The sequence below is a fragment of the Schistocerca serialis genome, chromosome 1 (assembly GCF_023864345.2).
Source record: "Schistocerca serialis cubense isolate TAMUIC-IGC-003099 chromosome 1, iqSchSeri2.2, whole genome shotgun sequence".
Classification (NCBI taxonomy): Eukaryota; Metazoa; Arthropoda; class Insecta; order Orthoptera; family Acrididae; genus Schistocerca; species Schistocerca serialis.
The window spans coordinates 875,910,623-875,933,384 of record NC_064638.1 but is presented as its reverse complement, the minus strand read 5'-3'; the positions used below and the strand labels follow the sequence as shown (position 1 = coordinate 875,933,384).

The 22,762-nt window shown below is 40.5% G+C and overlaps 1 protein-coding gene across 1 annotated transcript in view; it reads right to left on the bottom strand.

Annotated features, from left to right (window-relative positions):
• LOC126486396 (E3 ubiquitin-protein ligase TRIM37-like) overlaps positions 1-21,211 on the bottom strand; it is a 305,290-nt gene extending 284,079 nt beyond the window's left edge. Inside the window, 2 exon segments of the mRNA XM_050108945.1 lie at positions 4,799-5,097; positions 21,009-21,211. Of these exon segments, the coding sequence (XP_049964902.1) occupies positions 4,799-5,097; positions 21,009-21,062 (353 nt within the window). The 5' untranslated portion in view covers positions 21,063-21,211.
• Between the last annotated feature and the right edge of the window lie 1,551 nt (positions 21,212-22,762).

The following is a 22,762-nucleotide window of genomic DNA, read 5'->3' as shown; positions in this document are numbered from 1 at the left end:
GGAAGATTGAGAAATGGTCACTACCACATAGATTGTCATGTGCTATCCAGTGGAGAGATGGGAGAAGTCCTGGGCCGCAAATTGATAAATATATGGCTAAGTAACTACCATGAGTCACAGTGAAATATGTGGCAGCTCCAGTATTTAAGAGGCAGAGGTCATGTTGGGAGAGTAAATTTTCGACATCTCTGCCACGGCCAGTAAGCATGGTGCTACCCCACAAGGGGTTATGGGCGTTAAAACCTTCAAAAAGTAGGAAAGGTTTAGGTAGTTGATCAATCAGTGCAACCAGTACACACAGGGGTACCATGCCATGTGGAGGGAGATACACATTGCAGACAGTTATTTCCTGCATCATCCGTACCCTGACAGCCACAGCTTCAAGAGGAGTTTGAAGGGGCACAGGTTCACTACATATCGAGTTCAGGACATAAAAGCAAACTCCACCTGACACTATTATATTCACTACGGTTCTCGTAACATCCTCTGTAACCGTGAATGGCAGGGGCCCGCATTGCCGGAAACCAGGTCTCCTGGAGGGCAATGCAGAAAGCAGGTGTAAAGCTTAACAGCTGCCGTAGCTCAGCCAGGTGGTGGAAAAAACCATCGCACTTCCACTGAAGGATGACGTGATCGTGATACTGGGACTGCATGAAACACTCAATGAGGCAGTCGATGCCTCAGTGTCACCTACTGCCACAGATTTATTCCTGAACAGGCTATATCCATTGTGTCTGAGGGTCTGGCGAGATCTAGGTCATCCGCAGATGCCAGAATCTTCAGTTCATCCTCAGATGCAGAGCTTGTAGGCAGCGGTGGTGTGGGTGCCACCACAATTCCGTTGGTCTTGGGGGTGTTCTTTCTGGATTTCTCTTGCTGATCATTGGGTTTCTCTCGCTGGGAGGGCTTCACTGATTCAGTCTCCGGGGCTGAGGATGATCATGAAGCCCTACAAACAGCTGCTTTGGGGCACTTCAGCCACTGGCGGGTGTCATCTTTCCCACTAGCAGAAACCTGGGAAGGGAGTGACCCAAGGGACCCCTTCCTAGTGAGAGGAGCCAAAGAAGACTTACGCTTCTCCAGCTGAGAAGTGGGGACTGGTGTCCCCGATGGTTGGGGGGACAGTGCTCCCAAGGTAGGTGGTGCGGGAGCAACAGGGAGGGAAGTGCCCCTCCCACCCCTCCCCCCCCTCCACCATCAAGGGAGCAGGTATAGTCTTCTGGCTCTGAGAGCCAACTGGAACTCAAGGAACTGATGGGACTACAACTGATCTCGTAGCGGCGGCGTAAGAGGTGGTCATAGCCACAGGATGTGGCACTCAAATTTACTCTTGGCCTCAGAGTAGGTCAGGCGGCCCAGGGTCTTGTATTCCACGATTTTCCTTTCTCGTTGTAAAATCCTGCAGTCTGGTGAACAAGGGGAATGATGCTCTCCGCAGTTGACACAGTTGGGCGGCTGGGTACACAGAGTTTTGGCATGGGAAGAACGTCCACAATCTCGACATGTGATACTGGAAGTACAGTGGGAAGACATACGGCCAAACTTCCAGCACTTAAAGCACTGCATTGGGGGAGGGATATAAGGCTTGACATCACAGCGGTAGACCATCACACTGACCTTCTGGGGTAATGTGTCACCCTCGAAGGCCAAGTTGAAGGCACTGGTGACAAGCTGATTATCCCTCAGACCCCAATGGGCACGCCAGACTAAATGAACTTCTCATCACTCTACGTTAGAGCGCAGCTTGTCGTCAGACTGCAAAAGAAGGTCCCTGTGGAATATAATACCCTGGGCCACAATTAAGCTCTAACCTTTGTGACCGGGCAGAGGATGCCGTTTTTATCAAGACTGACCATGACCGCATTTTGGACAAGCCCTCCACCTCCCCAAACTTGTCCTCCAAATGCTCTACATAAAACTGAGGCTTCATCGATACAAAGGAGTCTCCATCAGCTCTTGTACATACAAGTTACCAGGACGAATAAGGTTCGCTGTCATCCTTAGCCTGACGTTACTCCCATGGTGCGGCCAGGAATGGGAACGATTTTGGATCATACTTCCTTGCATTGTACTGAGACTTTGAACACTTAGAGACTGCTAGCGTTTGATCACCAGCAAGTGATGACATCGTACGCTTCATCGTGTGTCATCTGCCCCGATGCCACCCACTCAGACAAGGGGTCCTCCCCACAGGTACCACCCAGCCACAGCAAATGCCACCTGGCAGGATGGCCATTGCCAAGAGTCCCGATGCCCCAGGGTGACGGGCATTTACTCCTTGGCATACGTGGGGAGTTAACAGTGCAGGCATCATCAGAGCGACTCCTGGGTTGTCAGTAGGCTACAACCAACAGGGTACATGGCGGCCCCACCACAATGGACTGGCTACCGTGCTGGATATGAGGTGCAAAGAATTCCATGGTCATTGTCAGCACAAAAAACGACACTGCATAGTGGGTGGAGCAAAACGCACCCAGGAAGGTGTCCTTGCCCAAGAGATGGAGGATGAGCAGAACTGAAATGCCACGTCGAGAAAGTGAGCTAAAGATCTCAATGCATGATGGATACGATGCACCATGTAAGGTGCCCTTCCCCAATTGGTTCTTTTTGGGAAAATTTTGAAAAATGGAGGTCAAACCCCACAGGGGACTATCACATAAAGACCAAAAGGTAAGAGACTCCTGTTAGTCGCCTCTTATGACAGGCAGGAATACCTCAGGCCTATTCTAACCCCCGGGCCTGCAGGGGGGAATCTGTAAGACATGAGAGCAAAGCACATGCCAAAACATATGTAGCTGACATCCTTATCTGTCACTAATGAAAATCTCTCTCAAACATTGTAACAACTGATGACTTTTGCACTCAGGATGAAATGACATGACTGTATGGTACTGGTGGCCAGGTGTGCCCACCTGGGACAGTTAGATTTGTTCATCTGAAGTTTTTTGTTCAGAATCAGTTCTATCACCCCTCGTAGCATGTATCTTTTCCTCCTGAGTCACCCTGTATAACCCCACCACTAATTCCACCTACTGAGGTACTGCACTAACCTTTGATTTTCCATGTTCTAGTACATATCACTTATTCAAGAGAATATTTCTCTCTTCATTTACTAAACTTGTATTCTCCCACAGAACATCCACAACAGGAAATCCCTTAAGATTGTATCTGGCTGCTTTCTGTTAATCTGATCTGTCAGGTGCAACTCCTGGTGCTGTATGGCTAACAGCTAGTGATAGTTTGAGCCTCTTGCTTTGTATACCGTCTACCATGTTGTAACCCATTCTGGTGGCTCTCCTTAGGACTGTCACCCAGCCACAGGATATATTGGGCAAATAACCAATACATGGAGTCCACATGTTCCAGATATGCAGCTTAATCCTAGACATTTACTGTGAGCTGATTGCTCAAACACCAACAGTACAATCTCGTGTGACCAGGAGATTATAGGCACAGCAATACTTGATAACCCCCAAAAGAGATTGGCTACCATGTTGGGGTTTGGACGGGTGGGTGTTAATAGTAATTGTGAGAACAATAAACTCTGGCAGATGCTGCATGGAGATTTTTGTTCATGATAAACCTAATAAATTTACACAATGAAAACACAGGAGAATATGGACTGCTACTTACTGCAAAGAAGACAAGCCAAGTCGCAGACAGGCACAATTAAAATATATGTACACAAAGCTTTTGGAAACAGCCTTCACCAGCAAAAAAAGAAGCACTCACCACTCTTACACACAAGCAAGCATACCTCACTCACACATGATCACCAACTCTGCCATTCTGACCAGAGCTGCTGGAGTTGGTGATCATGTGTGCATGAATGGTGTGTGTGTGTGTCTCTTCTGCTGGTGAAGGCAGTGCAAAAACCTTTGTGTAAGCTTCCTTTAATTGTGCCTGACCGCAAATTAATGTGTATTCTTTATGGTAAGTACTAATCTGTCTTTCCCTATATTGCTGATATTCCTACCCAGAGTTTCCATTGTTTAAATTTACACACAGGATATTTATGAAAATTTAGAAGTGTAGTTTGATGACTACCACTGCACATATCATGCTTTTCATTCCATACAAAACATCAGCACTGTTGTTGAAAATGTGTACCTTAGTGCAGAGAAGCCAATTCATCACAATTTGTCCATACTGAACATTTTAAGTAGCAACATATACGAAATTCTAAAGGCTCTATATGTTCGCCAATTAAACTACACAGAAAGACAGAAATCAAACAAAAGCAAAAAGTTTCATATGAGTTAGCAGTGTACTTTTTACACAGTGAATACAAAATGAGACGAGGTTTAAGTGGTGCACACTTCACATTATTAGTGTATGTAGAGCATGATAGCATTTCTCAATACTGCTGTCACTAAAATTAATCAGAATTTCAGCAATGAATGTCTGACTGCATACAGGATGTCACACCATTGCAACTTAATGAGAAACTTAATTATGTGAATTAAATTTCTATTTTATATTCATAGCTCTAATTAAATTGGCATTAAATAATCACTGTACTGCAATGAAATATTCAAAAATCTAAATAAATCACAAATTATACAACCAAGTCAAACTTATGAAGCAAAAACACCTACACAGTAGTTATTTTTTGGTACAAAGATTAGTTAGATGGAATGTGAATATGAGTTGTTTCAGAGTAATGCCAAATCAGAATGTTGAAGTTATGCCCACATTCCACTCCCTCTGGCAATCCTTATTTACGATATTAACCAAACACGAGTGCACACAAATCATTTCACCTTGGCAATATCATAAATCCATTTTGATTAATTACCTGTCCCTGCCCAGCAGAGTTCCACTAGGAGAGTTTGCTGTTGTTGCCGCTGCCCCTGCAGCCACAGCTGCCGCCTGCTGCTGCAGGGTATCCAGCTGCTGTGTGACCTCCCTCACCCAGCGACAGTTCACGAGTTCGTGCAGATGTAATGGGGCACGACAATGTGGGCACTGTGGTCTCTGCTCAGTTAGCCACCGTCTAATACATACGTAGCAACACAACTTTGAGCAATGAGGGCAAAGGTGTGCATCCCTCAGTTTCTCCATGCAGATGAAACATCGGAAAACTTCAGCCAGTGTCTGCGAATGGAAAGAGCTTCTGATTATCAGTGAAACTGGTAGCAGAATTTAAGACTTTCAAAATATTACATTAAACTGCATCTATATTCTAATTTTTGTCAGTTACATAATTCAATAAGATTTTTGGCAACAAGGAAAATCCCATTCTGGATCACTCGCCAATCATGATATTTAGGAAAAAGAAATGCAAATAATTCTCACTGCAACAACACATCTTATACTCAGCACACAACAAAAAAGAAATAAAAAGAAACATGAATGTGGCAGACTTTCATAAGCTCACTGGATAAAATATTGATAACTACCTTTGAAGAGCATACAGATCACTTTGGAGCAAGGTAAATGGTGTGGACCGTCATCTGCCTCGCTACTACTGATGTCAGGGCGCAGGGAGGGTGGGAGGGAGGGAGGGAGGGAGGGAGGGAGATCAGCAGAAATGACAGACTGGCGAAAAGAGCTATTACGTGGACATGCCCGTGACCATACCATGAAGTAAGTTTCAAAATTTGTCAGTATATCTACATAGCCTGTTCAACCTGTCTACTAGACATGGTGTACTACTTGCAACTGTGTAGCCTGGTGTAAAGACAGTTGTTACAGACAGATCATAACCAAAAGATCTGACTCCGTCAATTGCTATCAATTGGTTTCAAACCATTCAGAAAGTAGGGAATGTTTCCGTCTGATGCCACTAGGCGCGCACCGATCGCATGTATTTTGGTATGTGCGTGCTCAGCAGCATCCATTCGTGACAATGGGAACATCTCTGTGTGTCTGGTTTTTTCGATATTCGAATTTGAAATGTGCGCTGAAACAAAATTCTGGCAGTTGTGAGGTGTGGTCTGTGATACGGTTTCTGTTGGTAAAAAACCTAAAACCCATAGAAATTTATCATGAACTGTACAAAGTGTACGGAAACAATGTAATTGCATTTGGTTTAAAAATGGCTGAACCAACGCTCATGATGAAGAGAAGAGTGGATGCCCAAACATTGTGACTGACGACCTTGTCGCTAAAATTGATGAAACGATTTGTGAATACCATCGCTTCACAATAATGGAGCTTTCGCTTTCTTTTTCACAAATTTCAAAACAAACACCGAAGAAAGCAGACGTCAAAAATTTTGTTTTCGCACAACTGTCCGACCTCACACAACAAACTGCACTAAAGAACTCTTTAATTCATTCAAATGGGAAATTTTCCCTCATCCGCCCTATAGCCCCGATCTTGCACCAAGTGACTTCCACTTGTTTCCCAAGATGAAGAACTGGCTTGCAACGCAGCACTTTGATGATGACATGGAACTCTAGGCGGGCGTGACTCACTGGCTAAAGTCTCAGGTGAGAGAATTTTACAACAAAGGTCTTTCAAAGCTTGTCCACCGCTACAATAAGTGCCTCAATGAGTTTGGTGACTATGTGGAAAAGTAGTATGTCAGTCGCTCTTTCAGATGTATATAATAAAATGTATTTCTTGTACTTAGTTTTTTTAAAGCCAAAACGTTGTCTACTTTCTGAATATACCTCATACAAAAGGCTGTTATGAGTAAATGCAGGTCCATCTTGACCAGTTTCCGAACAAAGGTTGTGATACTTTGCAACAGGCTACTGTTCACAGCTGCAGAAAGCTGGTTGTCTTGAATAGGCAAAACAAGAGAGAGATAAGGATAGTAGCTAATTGGAGGCATATAATGGGGCCTGAGGAGTTAGTATTTTTCCCCTTTCTAAATGGTGCGAGGCACTATACACACCAACAGCCCTCTGTGGATTTTAGGCTGCTGAGTGTGAAGTTCAAACCAGAGGCTGTACTGTGACATTTTGGGGATGTTTTTCATTCCACGACTTGAGTTGACTCAACAGATTATGACAAATGTGATCCATGACATTCGCTTCAATGTTGTCAGTGACCACTATTACCCTTTCTGCTACATCTTCGTGACAAGGACACTACAAACATTCCCACGATAAAAGATGAAAACAGCCATGCTTCCAGTCCTAATCTCAGATGTTCCTCGTTCAGCAAATAATCAGGCATTTTGTAACACCTCAACTGGTTTTCTAAATCATCTCGATCCTATAGAAAATGCTTAGGACTATTTACAAGAACAAGTGAAACAAAGCAATCAACAACAGCAGAATTTGGTACCCCTATAGGGTTTAATCATCAATGAGTGGCACACTCTAAGAAACTTTTGAACTATGTCACACCAAACTGAGACCGTTAGTAAAGTCACAGGTGATGTTACACAGTATTAGCACGATGTCTGCTGCGGGTGAAAAAGTTTTTTTGTTTGCTGTTCATATCAAATTCTTAGGTATCACAGGATAGTTACAATTCTCTTGCCATACAATGCTAAAAGCTTACAAACAATAGTTCAGCACATAACAAATCTACAAATGCTCCAAACAAATTCATGGGTTTAAAAAGGATATAATATGATTGACTATTTGCTTATGCGTTAAATACTCCAGGTGACATACACAGCCTTGTCCTCCATGGCAAAACTTCTGTCTAACAAAACAATTTACAATACTAATTCCACAAATTTAACCGGAGTACTATGATCAAATAAACAATCATTAAGACTGAATTTGTTCAGGATCTACATAACAGAATTGCTCAAGTACGAGTTGCTACCCGAAAGTTCCTGAATGAACCAATAATAAAATTACACTTTATCACCATCACCTTCAAAGTAGTCCCCGTGGGCATGTATACAACATTCCCAGTCATTTTTGCAAGAACTGAAATCTTTGAATGCATTTTTCATGAACCTATTTAGTACCACTTGTGATTCTATTTCAATCTCCACAACTGTGTAAAATCTTTGGCTTTTTAACTAGAAATTTCATGTTGGGGAATAAAAAACGTAACTTGGTGCCAAATCAGGTGAATATCACGGAGCAGCTGTAACTTTGGTTTTTGCCAGAAACTCTGTGATTAATGCAGTGTGTGACCTCGCAGTCACAAGGGAGGAACCAATCGCCTGTGCTCCACTTTCATCAGACAAAATCTTCAGACAATTCACATACGACAGCCCCATGACATTGCATGAAAGTTCTAGATGGTGTGCCTATTATCTTCCAGTATAGTATTCTAAACAGTGTTCGGAAGTTATGCTGGTTGACAGCTGTCTTGAATAGGTGTAATCATCAAACAAAGTTCTGTAATTCTGAAAACATTTAAAACGTTCTTAAGATTGACTGTCACTTAAGGCATCATCCTCAAATACTTGCTTCAACGTGCCATGTGTTTATGTAGCAGTTTTTCCAAGTCTGAAACAAAAGTTCATGCACACATGTTGTTTGCAAACACTCACCACTGTCAATTTTGTAAGACCACCTAGCACAAATCCGATTGAGTACTAACTCTCAAAAATATACACGGTACCACCTGGTGGCATTTCACCATACTATCTAGACTCAGTTACATGCGCACACACACAAATTCTGGGAACTTTCAGGTGGCACCTCATAGTAAGAACTGATGAAGTCTAACAGAGAAGAATATTGTCTGCCATGGACAATATTTTACATCAGTACTGATTGTCAATACGAAATAAACTTATCCAAGCTTAACAATTGGAGGATTCATTGAACAAATGACTAACTCCTCTGCATTTTTAGACAAGTTTTTACTGTCTGCAGCCAAGAGTTCATCTCCTGCGATCAATTTTGATGTGGCCGTTTCCAGTCAGTAGATATGAAGAGAGATCATAACAGAGGAAATAAAGACTAAAAAATTAATTCTGCAGGGCTTTGTTAATGTCACAGAGGATTGACTGTGTGTTTAAGTTCCAATACCCTGTCTCCAATATTAAAGGCCGTCTGTGTCCACATTGCTCTGCCATTTTCATACAAAAATAATTTCATATCCAGTCACATCAGCCTTCCTTTTTGGTCATGGAAGGTTTTTCCAGATGAGTCAGAGACTTCAGAAGTTACAATGTCTTACTAGATGATTCAATTCATGTTCATTATTGCAATGTCCCCACTACACTGTAAAACAATAAATGTAATGAGAAGCCAATGGTGATTATATTCTTTATCATAATACTAAAAACATATATACTCATTTCTGAAAGGAGTCTTAAATTCACTCTAGTTTAGCTATTCGCATGACCGACTGACGATAATTGCGACCTCTTGGTACAATGTTGAACCAATTAGACATACAATTACAACACACTCTCATCACTGAAAAAGTGATATATTTTTAATGACAAATTTCGTTAAGGAATAAATATATTGGGAAGCAGTAGTTAGTATCCCTAGTTCCCTAAACAGGCTTCTGCAGGATGTTCTTGAGTTCACACCACATATAACTCTTACTGCACGTTTTTGTGCCCGGAAAACTTTAGCTTGGCTAGATGAATTACCCCAAAAAATAATCCCATATGACATTATGGAATGAAAGTAAGCATAGTATGCCAGCTTTTTCATTTTTATATCCCCTATGTATGACAAAATTCGCATTGCAAACAGAGATTTGTTAAGACGCTTCAGCAGTTCTGTGGTGTGCTCCTCCCAGTTGAATTTATTGTCAAGCTGTAATCCCAAGAATTTAACACTGTCCACTTCTTCTATCTTCTTGTCATCGTATGTTAGACATATACTCTTGGGACACCCCTTACTACCTATTCCTTGTTAAAGTATGGGGGAAATATGCAGACAAAATTTTTCAGCACACTCAAAGACCAATGGAGTATCATTGACATTGCTTTCTGATCTTCATTTATATTATTTCCCTATTCCTGCCAAAAAATGTGTTAGGATGGCACGTTGCAGCGGAAGCTTAACTCTAATACATCAGGCACAACATCTTACAACATTTGATGAGTTTTTCTGTATGTTTGCAATTCTAGAGAAGGTGGACCTTGAAAAAACAGTTCTACCACCAACACCATGTTAACGGTGGAGCTGAAACTTCACAAAAGTTAATGCATGTCCTGACGTACATTCTGCACAAATTTCAACAAAACTGGAGATTAAAACTTCCTGGCAGATTAAAACTGTGTGCCCGACCGAGACTCGAACTCGGGACCTTTGCCTTTCGCGGGCAAGTGCTCTACCATCTGAGCTACCGAAGCACGGCTCACGCCCGGTACTCACAGCTTTACTTCTGCCAGTATCTCGTCTCCTACCTTCCAAACTTTACAGAAGCTCTTCTGCGAACCTTGCAGAACTAGCACTCCTGAAAGAAAGGATACTGCGGAGACTTGGCTTGGCCACAGCCTGGGGGATGTTTCCAGAATGAGATTTTCACTCTGCAGCGGAGTGTGCGCTGATATGAAACTTCCTGGCAGATTAAAACTGTGTGCCCGATCGAGACTCGAACTCGGGACCTTTGCCTTTCGCGGGCAAGTGCTCTACCATCTGAGCTACCGAAGCAAGACTCACGCCCAGTACTCACAGCTTTCAGGAGTGCTAGTTCTGCAAGGTTCACAGAAGAGCTTCTGTAAAGTTTGGAAGGTAGGAGACGAGATACTGGCAGAAGTAAAGCTGAGAGTACCGGGCATGAGTCGTGCTTCGGTAGCTCAGATGGTAGAGCACTTGCCCGCGAAAGGCAAAGGTCCCGAGTTCGAGTCTCGGTCGGGCACACAGTTTTAATCTGCCAGGAAGTTTCACATCAGCGCACACTCCGCTGCAGAGTGAAAATCTCATTCTGAAAACTGGAGATTGTGTGTGGGGTGGCACATGAACACTGAGAACAAGATTTATATAATGACCCATGCCGGTAGTCTGAATATTTCTGGAGCCACTAATAATATGCTGTTTTGTGCCAGTAGGTTGAATGTTACAGAACATGAGGTGTTAAACTGTGTATACTGTCATGACACATATTGCGAATGTATGATGTACATTTAATCACAGAGCTGTCACATGTTACAGTCAAATGATATACCTGTTCCACCTCTGTAAAAACTGTGGTAGTTTGCTATATAATTTTTTAGACATCTGGTTGCTTACGAGGTGCATTTAAGTTCTAAGGCCTCCGATTTTTGTTCTCCGGACTGGAAAGAGATAGAAACTGGCGAAGTTTTAAAATGAGACCGCATTCATTGCCAATAGGTCCCAGAGATGGCAGCACCATACGGCAGATGGAATTTTACCGCCAGCGGCGAGAATGAGAACTGTTTTAAATACTTAAAATGGCGACGTTTTCCTTACTTGAACAGCGTGCAATCATTCGTTTTCTGAATTTGCGTGGTGTGAAACCAATTGAAATTCATCGACAGTTGAAGGAGACATGTGGTGATGGAGTTACGGATGTGTCGAAAGTGCGTTCGTGGGTGCAACAGTTCAATGAAGGCAGAACATTGTGTGACAACAAACCGAAACAACCTCGGGCTCGCACAAGCTGGTCTGACGACATGATCGAGAAAGTGGAGAGAATTGTTTTGGGGGATCGCCGAATGACTATTGAACAGATCGCCTCCAGAGTTGGCATTTCTGTGGGTTCTGTGCACACAATACTGCATGACGACCTGAAAATGCGAAAAGTGTCATCCAGGTGGGTGCCACGAATGCTGACGGACGACCTCATGGCTGCCCGTGTGGCATGTTGCCAAGCAACGTTGACACACAACGACAGCATGAATGGGACTTTCTTTTCATCGGTTGTGACAATGGATGAGACGTGGATGCCATTTTTCAATCCAGAAACAAAGCGCCAGTCAGCTCAATGGAAGCACACAGATTCACCACCACCAAAAAAATTTCGGGTAACCGCCAGTGCTGAAAAAATGATGGTGTCCATGTTCTGGGACAGCGAGGGCGTAATCCTTACCCATTGCGTTCCAAAGGGCACTACGGTAACAGGTGCATCCTATGAAAATGTTTTGAAGAACAAATTCCTTCCTGCACTGCAACAAAAACGTCCGGGAAGGGCTGCGCATGTGCTGTTTCACCAAGACAATGCACCCGCACATCGAGCTAACGTTACGCAACAGTTTCTTCGTGATAACAACTTTGAAATGATTCCTCATGCTCCCTGCTCACCTGACCTGGCTCCTAGTGACTTTTGGCTTTTTCCAACAATGAAAGACACTCTCCGTGGCCACACATTCAGCAGCCGTGCTGCTATTGCCTCAGCGATTTTCCAGTGGTCAAAACAGACTCCTAAAGAAGCCTTCGCCGCTGCCATGGAATCATGGCGTCAGCTTTGTGAAAAATGTGTACGTCTGCAGGGCGATTACGTCGAGAAGTAACGCCAGTTTCATCGATTTCGGGTGAGTAGTTAATTAGAAAAAAAATCGGAGGCCTTAGAACTTGAATGCACCTCGTATATTTATAACCTATGATATACATACTGTGAGGCAAGACTATTTTATTGTGTGTGAACAAGTTCATTTTTGTGTTATGCCTTTAAAACACAAAGAAGCCTTAATTTCTCTTATTTTTGTAGGCCTTGTGTGAAATGTTTGTTGGTGACTGTAGAATCTTACTGCACTTAGCTTCAAATCTGCTTCTCTAAATTATCGTAATAGTGTTTCACAAAAAGAACGCTATCTTCCATCCACAAATTTTCATTTCAGTTCATGAAGCAGCTCCATAATATTCGTGCGCCGATTGATCCTTCTGCCAACAAAACTAGCAGCTCACCTCTGAATTCATTTGATGTCTTTCTTTAATCCAACCTGGTGGAGATCCCACACACACTAGCAGTTCTCAAGAATGGGCCACACTTGTGTTCTATACATGATCTCCTTTATAGATGAGTTACACTTCCCCAAAATTCTCCCAATAAACTGAAATCAATCTTTCATCTTCACTAATGCCATCCTTACATGTTAATTACATTTCATATCACTTTGCTACATTACATCCAGATACTTAATCAATGTGACTGTGTCAAGTAGCACAATAACAGTCATGTATTTGAACATTACACAATTTTTTTCCCTATTCTTCTGCATTAACTTATATTTTTCTGTTTTTGGAACCATTCTTCACACCAACTATAGACCTTGTCTATGTCATCCTACATCCTCCTACAGTCACTCAACAATGACATCTTCTCACACACCACACTATCACCAGCAAATAGCCACAGATTGATGCTCACCCCACTTGTCAGATCATTTATGTATATAGATGATAATGTAATGACAGCAGTAGGTGAAGAGCTGGTCATAAGCGCAAGGCTCAGAAGGAAATCTCACATAAGATATTGAACTTAATTAATGGAAGGAGAAGATATAAAAATAAAGTATGTGAAGTGGGCAAAAAGGAATACTGACATATATAAAATGAGATTGACAAACAACAAAATGGTCAGAGTGAAGGAGTCAACAGGGGGTCTCTGTAGCCTGTGCCGTGATAAACTGTATTTTGTAATATAACAAAGGAAAATCAAGGCTCGAATATAACAATATTATGGAAAGGAAAGTTGTGTGTGTGTGTGTGTGTGTGTGTGTGTGTGTGTGTGTGTGTGTGTGTGTGGGCTCGCACTCTATTTTTGACAAAGGATATACTGGCCAAAAGCTAATTTGTGACTGTCTCTTTGTTGTGCCTATCTGTGACTCAGCGTCTCCTCTACACAGTGAGTAGCAACTTTCCTTTTCATAATATTGTTTAAAAGTTTTGTGGTGCAAACTGTGTATGACCAAAATAACATTGCACATCATGGCAATAAGGACCAACCGAGTGAGCCACTGCATTTCTTAACACACTGACTTAATATCTGGGAGGATGTGAGTTCGCTCCGTCTGACCATCAAGATTTAGGTTTTTTGCAGCATTGTAAATCATTTCAGGCAAATGCCTGTCTTACTGTCGTAAAAACATACTTATATATTGTATGCGTATGTATATTTTGAGCTACCTATTTGCACTACATTATGATGACAAATCCTATATCATTGAGAGTTGATCCCTGAATAAATAAAGTAGCATAGCAGGAGTTACTAGGAGAGAAATGTGAAGCAGTGGTAGCAAGTGTTATGTGAAAGGTAGGTGCCACACACAGGAAATATTTAAAACAAACCTTTGAAAAAAAAAAATAAGGAGAAGCAACCTTGTGAATACCAAGAGTTTAGACAAAGTCTAAGCTAAACAAAGGGAAGACTGAAAGGTAGAAACAATACATAAAAGGGCTATATAAAGGAAAGGAACTTTATGATACTATTATGCAAAAGGAAGTAGAGAAGTGGGAGAAGGGATTTTGTAAGTAAAATTTTACAGAGCACCAAAAGACCAAATCGTAACCTGCCACCTGAGGCAGAGGCCATCCAGCTAGCATCAAAATTTCTCCGAGCACCATCTTAAAAAAAGTATGCCATCTGACATGCGAGAGAGACGAGACAGTCAAAATATTGTCAGACTTCAAGAAGAATGTAATAATTTCCATGGAGAGGGGATGTGCTGTAAATATTACCACACTATCAGTTGCATAAGTCATATTTGCAAAATACTGATAAGAATTACTTACAGGAGGATGTAGACACTGGTAGAACCTGACTTATGGAAAGAAGTGTATGAAAACATGAGGCAAAACTGAGCCTCCAACTTATCTCAGAAGACTGAAGAAGCACAAACATTTCTGAAGGTATTGGGAATAAAATGCAGGCTGTAAACAATTATCTACAATTTGTGCAGAAATCAAACTTCAGTTATAAGAGCGGAAGGACATGAAACTACGCACTATTTCAGAAGGGAGAGACAGGATTGTATGTTATTCAATCCGTATACTCAGCAGCAAGGAGAAATTTGGAAAGGGAATTAAAGACAACAAGAAATAAAAACTTTGAAAGTTGCCAATGCTATAGTTCTCACAGGCAGCAAGGTACTCACAAGTTCAGTTGAAAAGGATGGAGAGTGTCTTGGCATAAAATGTGATAAGATGAACATTAACAAAGGTAAACCAAGAGTAATGGAATCCAGTTAAATTAGTTGATGCTAAGGGAATTACATTAAAAAGAGGCACTTATGGAAAAAAAGACCAAAAATCTGAAAAAAGTTCTACTCTTTAGAAAAGAGCATGCTGATTACAAGCATGTTTACTTTATAGCATTTCCATTTTCTGTTTGTTCATATATTCAGTTTGAGCATAATGCTTCACAGGTACCATGCCCCTCTGTTATTTTAAAATGTGTCAGAATACGTGATACATTCTTCTTTTCCTTACTTTTTTCACTTTTAGTTACAGATCGTAAGCACAGGAGTATTATAGAAGACTGACTACCAGAACGCAAGCAGAGGCATATCTTGAAGACTGTGACTTAGCTGCAACCAGAGATCTTATGATATATTTGTTTACTTCTTGCTTTTGGAATCTGAAACACACATGCTTCATAGTTACTGCTGCATTTTTTCTATTTCAGTGTGTGTGTATGTGTGTGTGTGTGTGTGTGTGTGTGTTTCTTATGTTATAAATGACAAGGATAGAGTAATTCTGAGGATTCCTTGCTGTTATGGAGGCAATTAAGCCTAATTAAAGAGCTCTGGTAAATAACAAATCATCTTATGAGACATCTCCTTGATCTCTAAAAGAATCTCAATGAAAGTTTCAATGGCTGCATAGCAGAGTGAACACCAAAACCTGTATTTGTTGGGCTGACAGTATTGAAAATAGGAGTAATAGATGCAGTAATAACCTAATGACAGTTTTCTGAAAAAGAAAAAAGAAATAGCTATCAAGACTGGAATGAATATAGTTTAAACTACAATACTGATTGGCTGCGAGTAACCGATGCGGAGAGAGACACAGAACCTGTTACCAAGAAGGCCCAGATGAGTAAAAGAATATGGAGGGTAAAGAAACATGTGACAACAGGAATATGCTGTTTGAATGTTCTAAACACTGCATAGTGATAAGCAAATAAGTTCATGAATCATTGTCTGCAATTTACCAGAAATCTGAATTTTTATCGTACAGGTATACTTTTCTCCTAAATGATGGAAGTTAAATTCACCTAACTTGGCACACATAATTCGTCACTAACTCCCTTGCCCACTATTATCAGAAAATTCTAAAATATGATATGTAAATTAGTATTCTAAATTCTTAAATATGTATCTCAAAGTAAAATAAATTCTGCATGTTTTTCAGAGATTAGAAACCAAAAATAAACTGGAGGCATAATGTACGTCTCTTCACGTTATCTATACCCTACTTGCTTTTCTGAGCTGGGCAGTCAGTGCTATCAAGTGGTATCAGTGGTACCTTAGTTAAAGTGTTCTGTTTTTAGTCTTTTGTAAAATATTATTGGCTTCACAACACAACAGATGGCTAAGTTATTTTCTCAGAAATGCTTTGACTAATATCCTAATTGTCTGTACAAGTTGAGCTACTTCTTTATAGATCAGTAATACTATGAGGGGGAAGATAATTTTAAAAATGCAACCCCGTTCCAGGACAGGTCCCCTTAACGAAGTGACATACTAAAAATAGTAACACGTTTTACTATTTGGCAGCAAAACAAGTGATTGTGGTCATAGTAAAGATGATGTAAAATGCAAAATTCCAATAGCAAGAAAAGCATACCTGAAGAAGAGAAAATGTTAACACTGAATACATATCTACATTTAAGTGTTAGGAAGCCTAAATTCTGAAAGTATTTATCTTCCCTTCTGAAAGGGTGTAGCCTTATACGAACATAAAACACCACTAATGAATGCTTTGAATTAAAATAACACTCTAATATGAAAGATGACTAATAACATGAACTCCTACACAAGTAAACAATTTAATATGTCTTAATGTACATAATGAGGGTCGACAGAAGCGTCCGATCCAACGCGTCTGCTTTGACCTGTGACATAAGGGTGTTGTCGTGTGTGACGTCATGACGGCACGGAGTTTGGTTTGAGTGTGGCTGTCTCCAGTTCCGTTTTATCTTATTTTATTTACTTTTCTGATCTGTTCGTTCTGTCTCGTGAGATTTTTTTTTTTTTTAATTTAAAAACACTTATTACTTATTTTAATTATCTGTTTCCTCGAATTTCTGTTTTAGTTTATTATATTTATCTTTCTGATCTGTTCGTTCTATCCCGTGAGATTTTAAAAAAAAAAAAAAAAGACAAAAAACACTAATCAGCTACTGAAGCATCTTTATCTTCTATGGGTTGCAGGGGTTATGACCCCTGGGGAGGTGGGTGGGTATTCATGCATGGCTGTCTTCACTTACACGTTGTAGCTACGCAAGGTGTCTAAATTTGTTTATATTTAGTTTGCCAGCCACCCAAAACACCCCATTTCCCGCGCTTGTCCCGTTAGTGTCATTAGGCTTCTTGTGGAAAGTGTGTGTGTTTGTTTTTGTTTCCGCCATATTTGTGACGTCATGGGTCAAAGCAGACGGGTGGGATCGGACGCTTCCGTATTTCCCATAATGAGCCCACAAGCATGTTTTTAGAACAAAAATTTTAAGGATGTTTGTTGATCAGCAATTCAAATGGGATAAACTTAACAGAACTCTTGGGAAAAGAATTATCGCAGCAGGTTGTGCCCTACAAATAGGCCTATTAAACACAGTGTGTAATAGTTCACGCCTAAGAATTTAATAGTTTCTGGGTTGACCGAAGCATCCAATCGCACCCATCGGCTTTGACGCGTGACGTAAGTCTGTTGTGGTGTGTGACGTCGTGGAGTTTGGTTTGTGAGTGTGGCGTGTTTGTAGGTGTCGTCATGTTGCCATTCGTTGTGCCCTCTGGTGGTGTGTTTAAGGGTTTCGTGTTGTGTGATGTAATGGGTACAATCATTTAGTTGTTAACCATAGTTCAGAGTTTAAAAATTATGAGACGAGGGATTGTACAAATACTATAGAGTGGATGTGGGGGCCGTTAAGTCAGTTCTTGGGAGGGGGAAGAGGTGCTCATCCAACCTTCAGTCTCATTTAGATGAGTACTGTTGGCGGAAGAGTGTCCCTGATGGCTATTGTTTTTTTTTTCGGTTTTTTAAAAGTGCTATTAGTGAAATGTATAGGCCGAAAGTGGGTGGTTTGGGTGGGTGGGTTGCTGCGGCTTGGGGGCGGGGGTTAGTTGTTGTTAGTCTTTGTGAGGGTGTGTGTGTGTGTGTGTGTGTGTGTGTGTGTGTGTGCGTGTGATTTAGTTGTGGAGGATCTATTTTGTTGCAGTTTTTGTTGAGCTGTAGTGCGCGATTGAGATTTTTTTATTTTGCACTTGGTTTTTGTTTATGGGTATTTTATTTTGGGGTGAGAGAGGAGGTTGGGGGTCTTTCTTTTGGTTGTGTATTTTTTCATTGGTGTGTGTGTGTGTGTGTGTGTGTGTGTGTGTGTGTGTGTGTGTGTGTGTGTGTGAGAGAGAGAGAGAGAGAGAGAGAGAGAGAGAGAGAGAGAGAGAGAGAGAGAGATATTGTGGTGTATTTGTTGTGTGTTAGGGTCGAGGGAAGTGTTCCATTACAATGTGTGGTTGTGGTTGTCGGTGTTCAGGTATCAGGAGTCGCTGTTGAGCTATATAGGTCAAGGGAAGTGTTCGATTCCAATTTGTGGGATTGGGAGCTGCTGTTGAGCTATATAGGTCAAGGGAAGTATTCGCTTCCACAGGATATTGGGTTTAGTGGAATTTGGGTAGTTTTGTGTTGTCGGTTTTTTCGTCGTTTTGTGTGGTTTTGTATGGGGGTGGGTGTCTAAATTTGTTTGTATTTAGTTTATCCCCACCCAAAAACCAACAATTTGCCGCACTTGTCCCATTAGTGTCATTAGGTTTTTTGTGGAACGTATGTGTGTTGGTTTTTCAATGTATTTTCGTGTTTATCATGTTTACGTAATGATGTCATAGGTGCCATATTGGATTCGTGGTTTATGGTTGTTTCCACCATATTTATGACGTCATGGGTCAAAGCAGATGTCATGGGTCAAAGCATATTGGTGGACTCTGATGCATCTGTATTTCCTAGTTTCCATACACACGTTCTATCATGGCATAACATTCTGGGGAGCAAATTCCCAAAATATGGAAAATGGATTCAAACTACAAGAAGAGGCCATCAGGATAATGAGCATGTCACAAACGGGATCACTGAATCAAGCTACTAAAAAAAAGAGGGAGGGGCTATTTTGATATTTCTAAATGAGCTACACTTTTTATGCAGGAAACATTGGGCAATATGTGGTAAACACACTACATACATGATCAACTGGATAGAAAGAATAAAGTTAAGACCTTAGCAAGGACTAAAGCAATACAATAAACTTCTAAAAAAGATTGAAAATAAAGGTACTATGTAAATTCAAAATGAGTCTTCAAATATATTAACTGAAAAAAGTTTTTACTCGCTTAGGCCTACAGAGTTAATGCAATAAATATTAATACAAGTAAATGATCAGCCTCACCAATAACAAAATCTATAAAGAAGATGGATATTTTCATAAAGAATACAACATATGACTAGTTTGTAAATGGTTCCCTGTAATCTAAAAACCAAAGCGTATTATTGTTGGCATCTTGCAATTCTTTCCTCTTGTTGGAATCAGGTTCTTTCCATTAATTTAATCTTGCCTTATATAATCCAGCAATAAATAGTGTATGAATATGTATGTCATGATTTTCTAATGTATATCCTGTTTTTAAACATTACTCATACATCAGCTGTAAATAAATTTATATATTTAAGCAAAATTATGACACCCATACAAAGAAATTTGCGCGCAGATGCTTTAATAAATTAATAAAAATAAAACAGAATGAGTAGCTTGTATAAAGTGTGAAGCAACACCGAATAAAATGAAGCTGAAAACTTAAGGCACAAGTTGATTAAATGGAGGTTATTAGTTGATAGAACATATTGTGACACATCAAGGAACTGTGAATTTTTAATTTGAAGGGTTTTTGGGGACTGTCGACGTAGATACCACAGTCAACAGGTGCAAATGGATGTACAGTAGTAGTAGTTACGGGCAGAAGCGTTGAGCATCAATTTATTTCATTACTGAAAATGTACAAGAGGCCCATAACACTTCAGTGATGCAATATATTGATCTTCGACCGTTCCTCCACATAAAAACTTTGGCCAAAAAATCTATTCATTTTGGACAAATAAATGTACACGTTTCTTCAGCACATTGAACCATGGTTAGATACCAATCAATTGAAATTTTTAATATTACTTTATTGGTGTTACATGTGACGAAAATCGTAATGCACGAAGAAGCAATGTGTTAATTTTCACCAATATTTGTTGCATGTATCGTGTTCAACGTATTTTAATAACATTAAATAGTTTACACCTCCTAACATTCTGCCAAATTACTTTTATTTGATCACGAACCGGTTTTCGGCTCCTTAGGCCAGCGTCACTGTCATGTTGGTCCAAGTGGCGACAGTAAATTCAATTATCAGATTTTACTTTACAACTGCAGACAGCACTCTGTAGCTGCCAAAGCTGGATGTGTAAGAATTCGTGAACAACATGATCTGTATACTCTTCTCAATGAAAAAAAGCTTTTTGGTTTGTAATGAAAATAGTTTGGCTAAATACACCATTTGACAGGAACTTTTTTTTTTTTTTTTTTTTTTTTTTTTACATTTGACTCTCATACACGGATACCACTGTCGCTTCAATATTCGCACGAAAACAATATCAGGACCAACTGAACTGCCACTTCGCTAAATGGTGTCACATAGAACAACAGCTCTGGAACTGTTCAGTTTGGCGATACTGGCGTACAAATGCATAACAGGCCGTTTGAAAGTAATGTCAACAACTGAATTCCGTGTATTACCATGATTTCTCAACGCAGCTTCTGTTCGTGCTAGATACAATGGTAATAGTGTAAACATGCTCATATGACATGTCAATAGCAGGTGACAGCTACTACCTTACAACGTCCAAGTCTGGTTACCGGAATGGAAATGTTACTTCGCTTGTTGAAAATAGTGTGTCTGATCCCAGGACCCAAAGTTTGACTCGTTCGCAACTACAGTATATTACTCTACAATAATTGCCACAAACCTCTACGCTGTGTTCATCAACATTCGCGTTCCCATTTTCGGATCGGCTAGCCATTGTGAAATTAATAAACTAATTCTGGTTGGAATGTTTAACACAATACTGTTCGTTGCAAATGTTTGGCGACGATATCGCCTAGCTACTGACAACAAACTAACGCCGCTACACCTCCATAGTTGCAGCTTTACATGACAAACACATCCAAAGCACAGGAACAACAGTTAACACAGTTTGTTCGCTAACAAAGACCTTAACCATCACAATTTGTTTAGTTCCATTTGAACATAAAGACCCTTTTCCCACAGGCATCATAGAAAATAGAAGCCACGAATCAATTCTCTGCATCGTGGTAAAAACGTCACTCGCCTTTCTAATATTCCACTAAAGATTTAAAAAAGATCGATTCACATTCAACGAAACGAAATGGAACGTGACAAGTCTACAGTTCATATCAATTGGCGGCATTCACATAGGTTGTCAACGAAATGGAATAGGACGCAAAGGTGCGTTAAAGTAAAGGCTTCATGGAAAGAAAATTTTGATACATTACATTTTATTAATACTTGTTCCATAGATCATGAATATGACATTTCGTAATGACGTGGAACGTGTCAGTTTAATATAAGTTTTCATTACGCAGTATATTGGTTGGCTATTTATGTTGATAAGCTATCTGTCATACTTTTAATGCTATTTGGCAAATGATCAAGGGTTTTTGTGTCAGCATAATTCATCCCTTTCTATGCCGAAGTCAGATTTAACCCATAATAGTGAAGCTCATCCTGCCTTCTAGTGTTGTAGCTATGTAGCCATTGACGTTTCTGCGGAGTACGGCGGCTCCGCCTGCTAACATCGAATGTTAACCTCTTCTTTCCGTATCCCCCATGTTATAACAGTGGAATTTCTGCTTTTGTGTTTTCTTAATCTTCAATCAGGACAATCAGCCTCATTTCACATGCAGCCGAAGTGATGTTAAGAATAGTTAATAAAAGACTTGAAAAAGTAATAGAGGAGAATCTCGGCGAGGAGCAGTTTGGCTTTAGACGGAATATGGGCACCAGAGATGCAATAGGGCTCCTACGAATATTGGGAGAAAGGTTTATTGAAAAAGGAAGAGACCTATATATGTGCTTCATCGATTTAGAAAAGGCACTTGACAGTGTGGTTTGGGACAAGCTGGCGACTATTATGAGGGAAAAGAGAGTGGGCTGCAAAACCAGAGGACTTATAAACTCATTGTACCTTAATCAAAAAGTTTCAGTTAAAGTGAGAGGAGAAAGTACAAACTGGATCAGACTAGGGAAAGGAGTAAGACAAGGATGCTGTTTATCACCTACTCTTTTCAACCTGTACTTGGAAAATATGATTGACCAATGCTCATTAGATGACAAAGGAGTAGAAATTGGAGGAAGAAGTGTAGGGTGCTTGAGATTTGCTGATGACATGGTCCTTCTAGCCACAGGGGAAAAAGAATTACAGTATTTGGTGGACACCATTGCAACTAACGGAAAAAATATGGAATGAAAATTAACACAAATAAAACAAAAGTATTGGGAATAGGAGGAAATAAGGAAATAAAAATTGTGCTGAATGGAGAAACACTAGAACAGGTGCAAAATTTTAAGTATCTTGGAAGCAGGATAGACATCGACTGGAAGTGCACCACAGAAATTAAAACAAGGATAGCAATGGCAAAAGAGGCGTTTTATAAGAAAAGGAGAATCTTCTGCAGCGGTCTGGACAGAGAACTCAGAAAG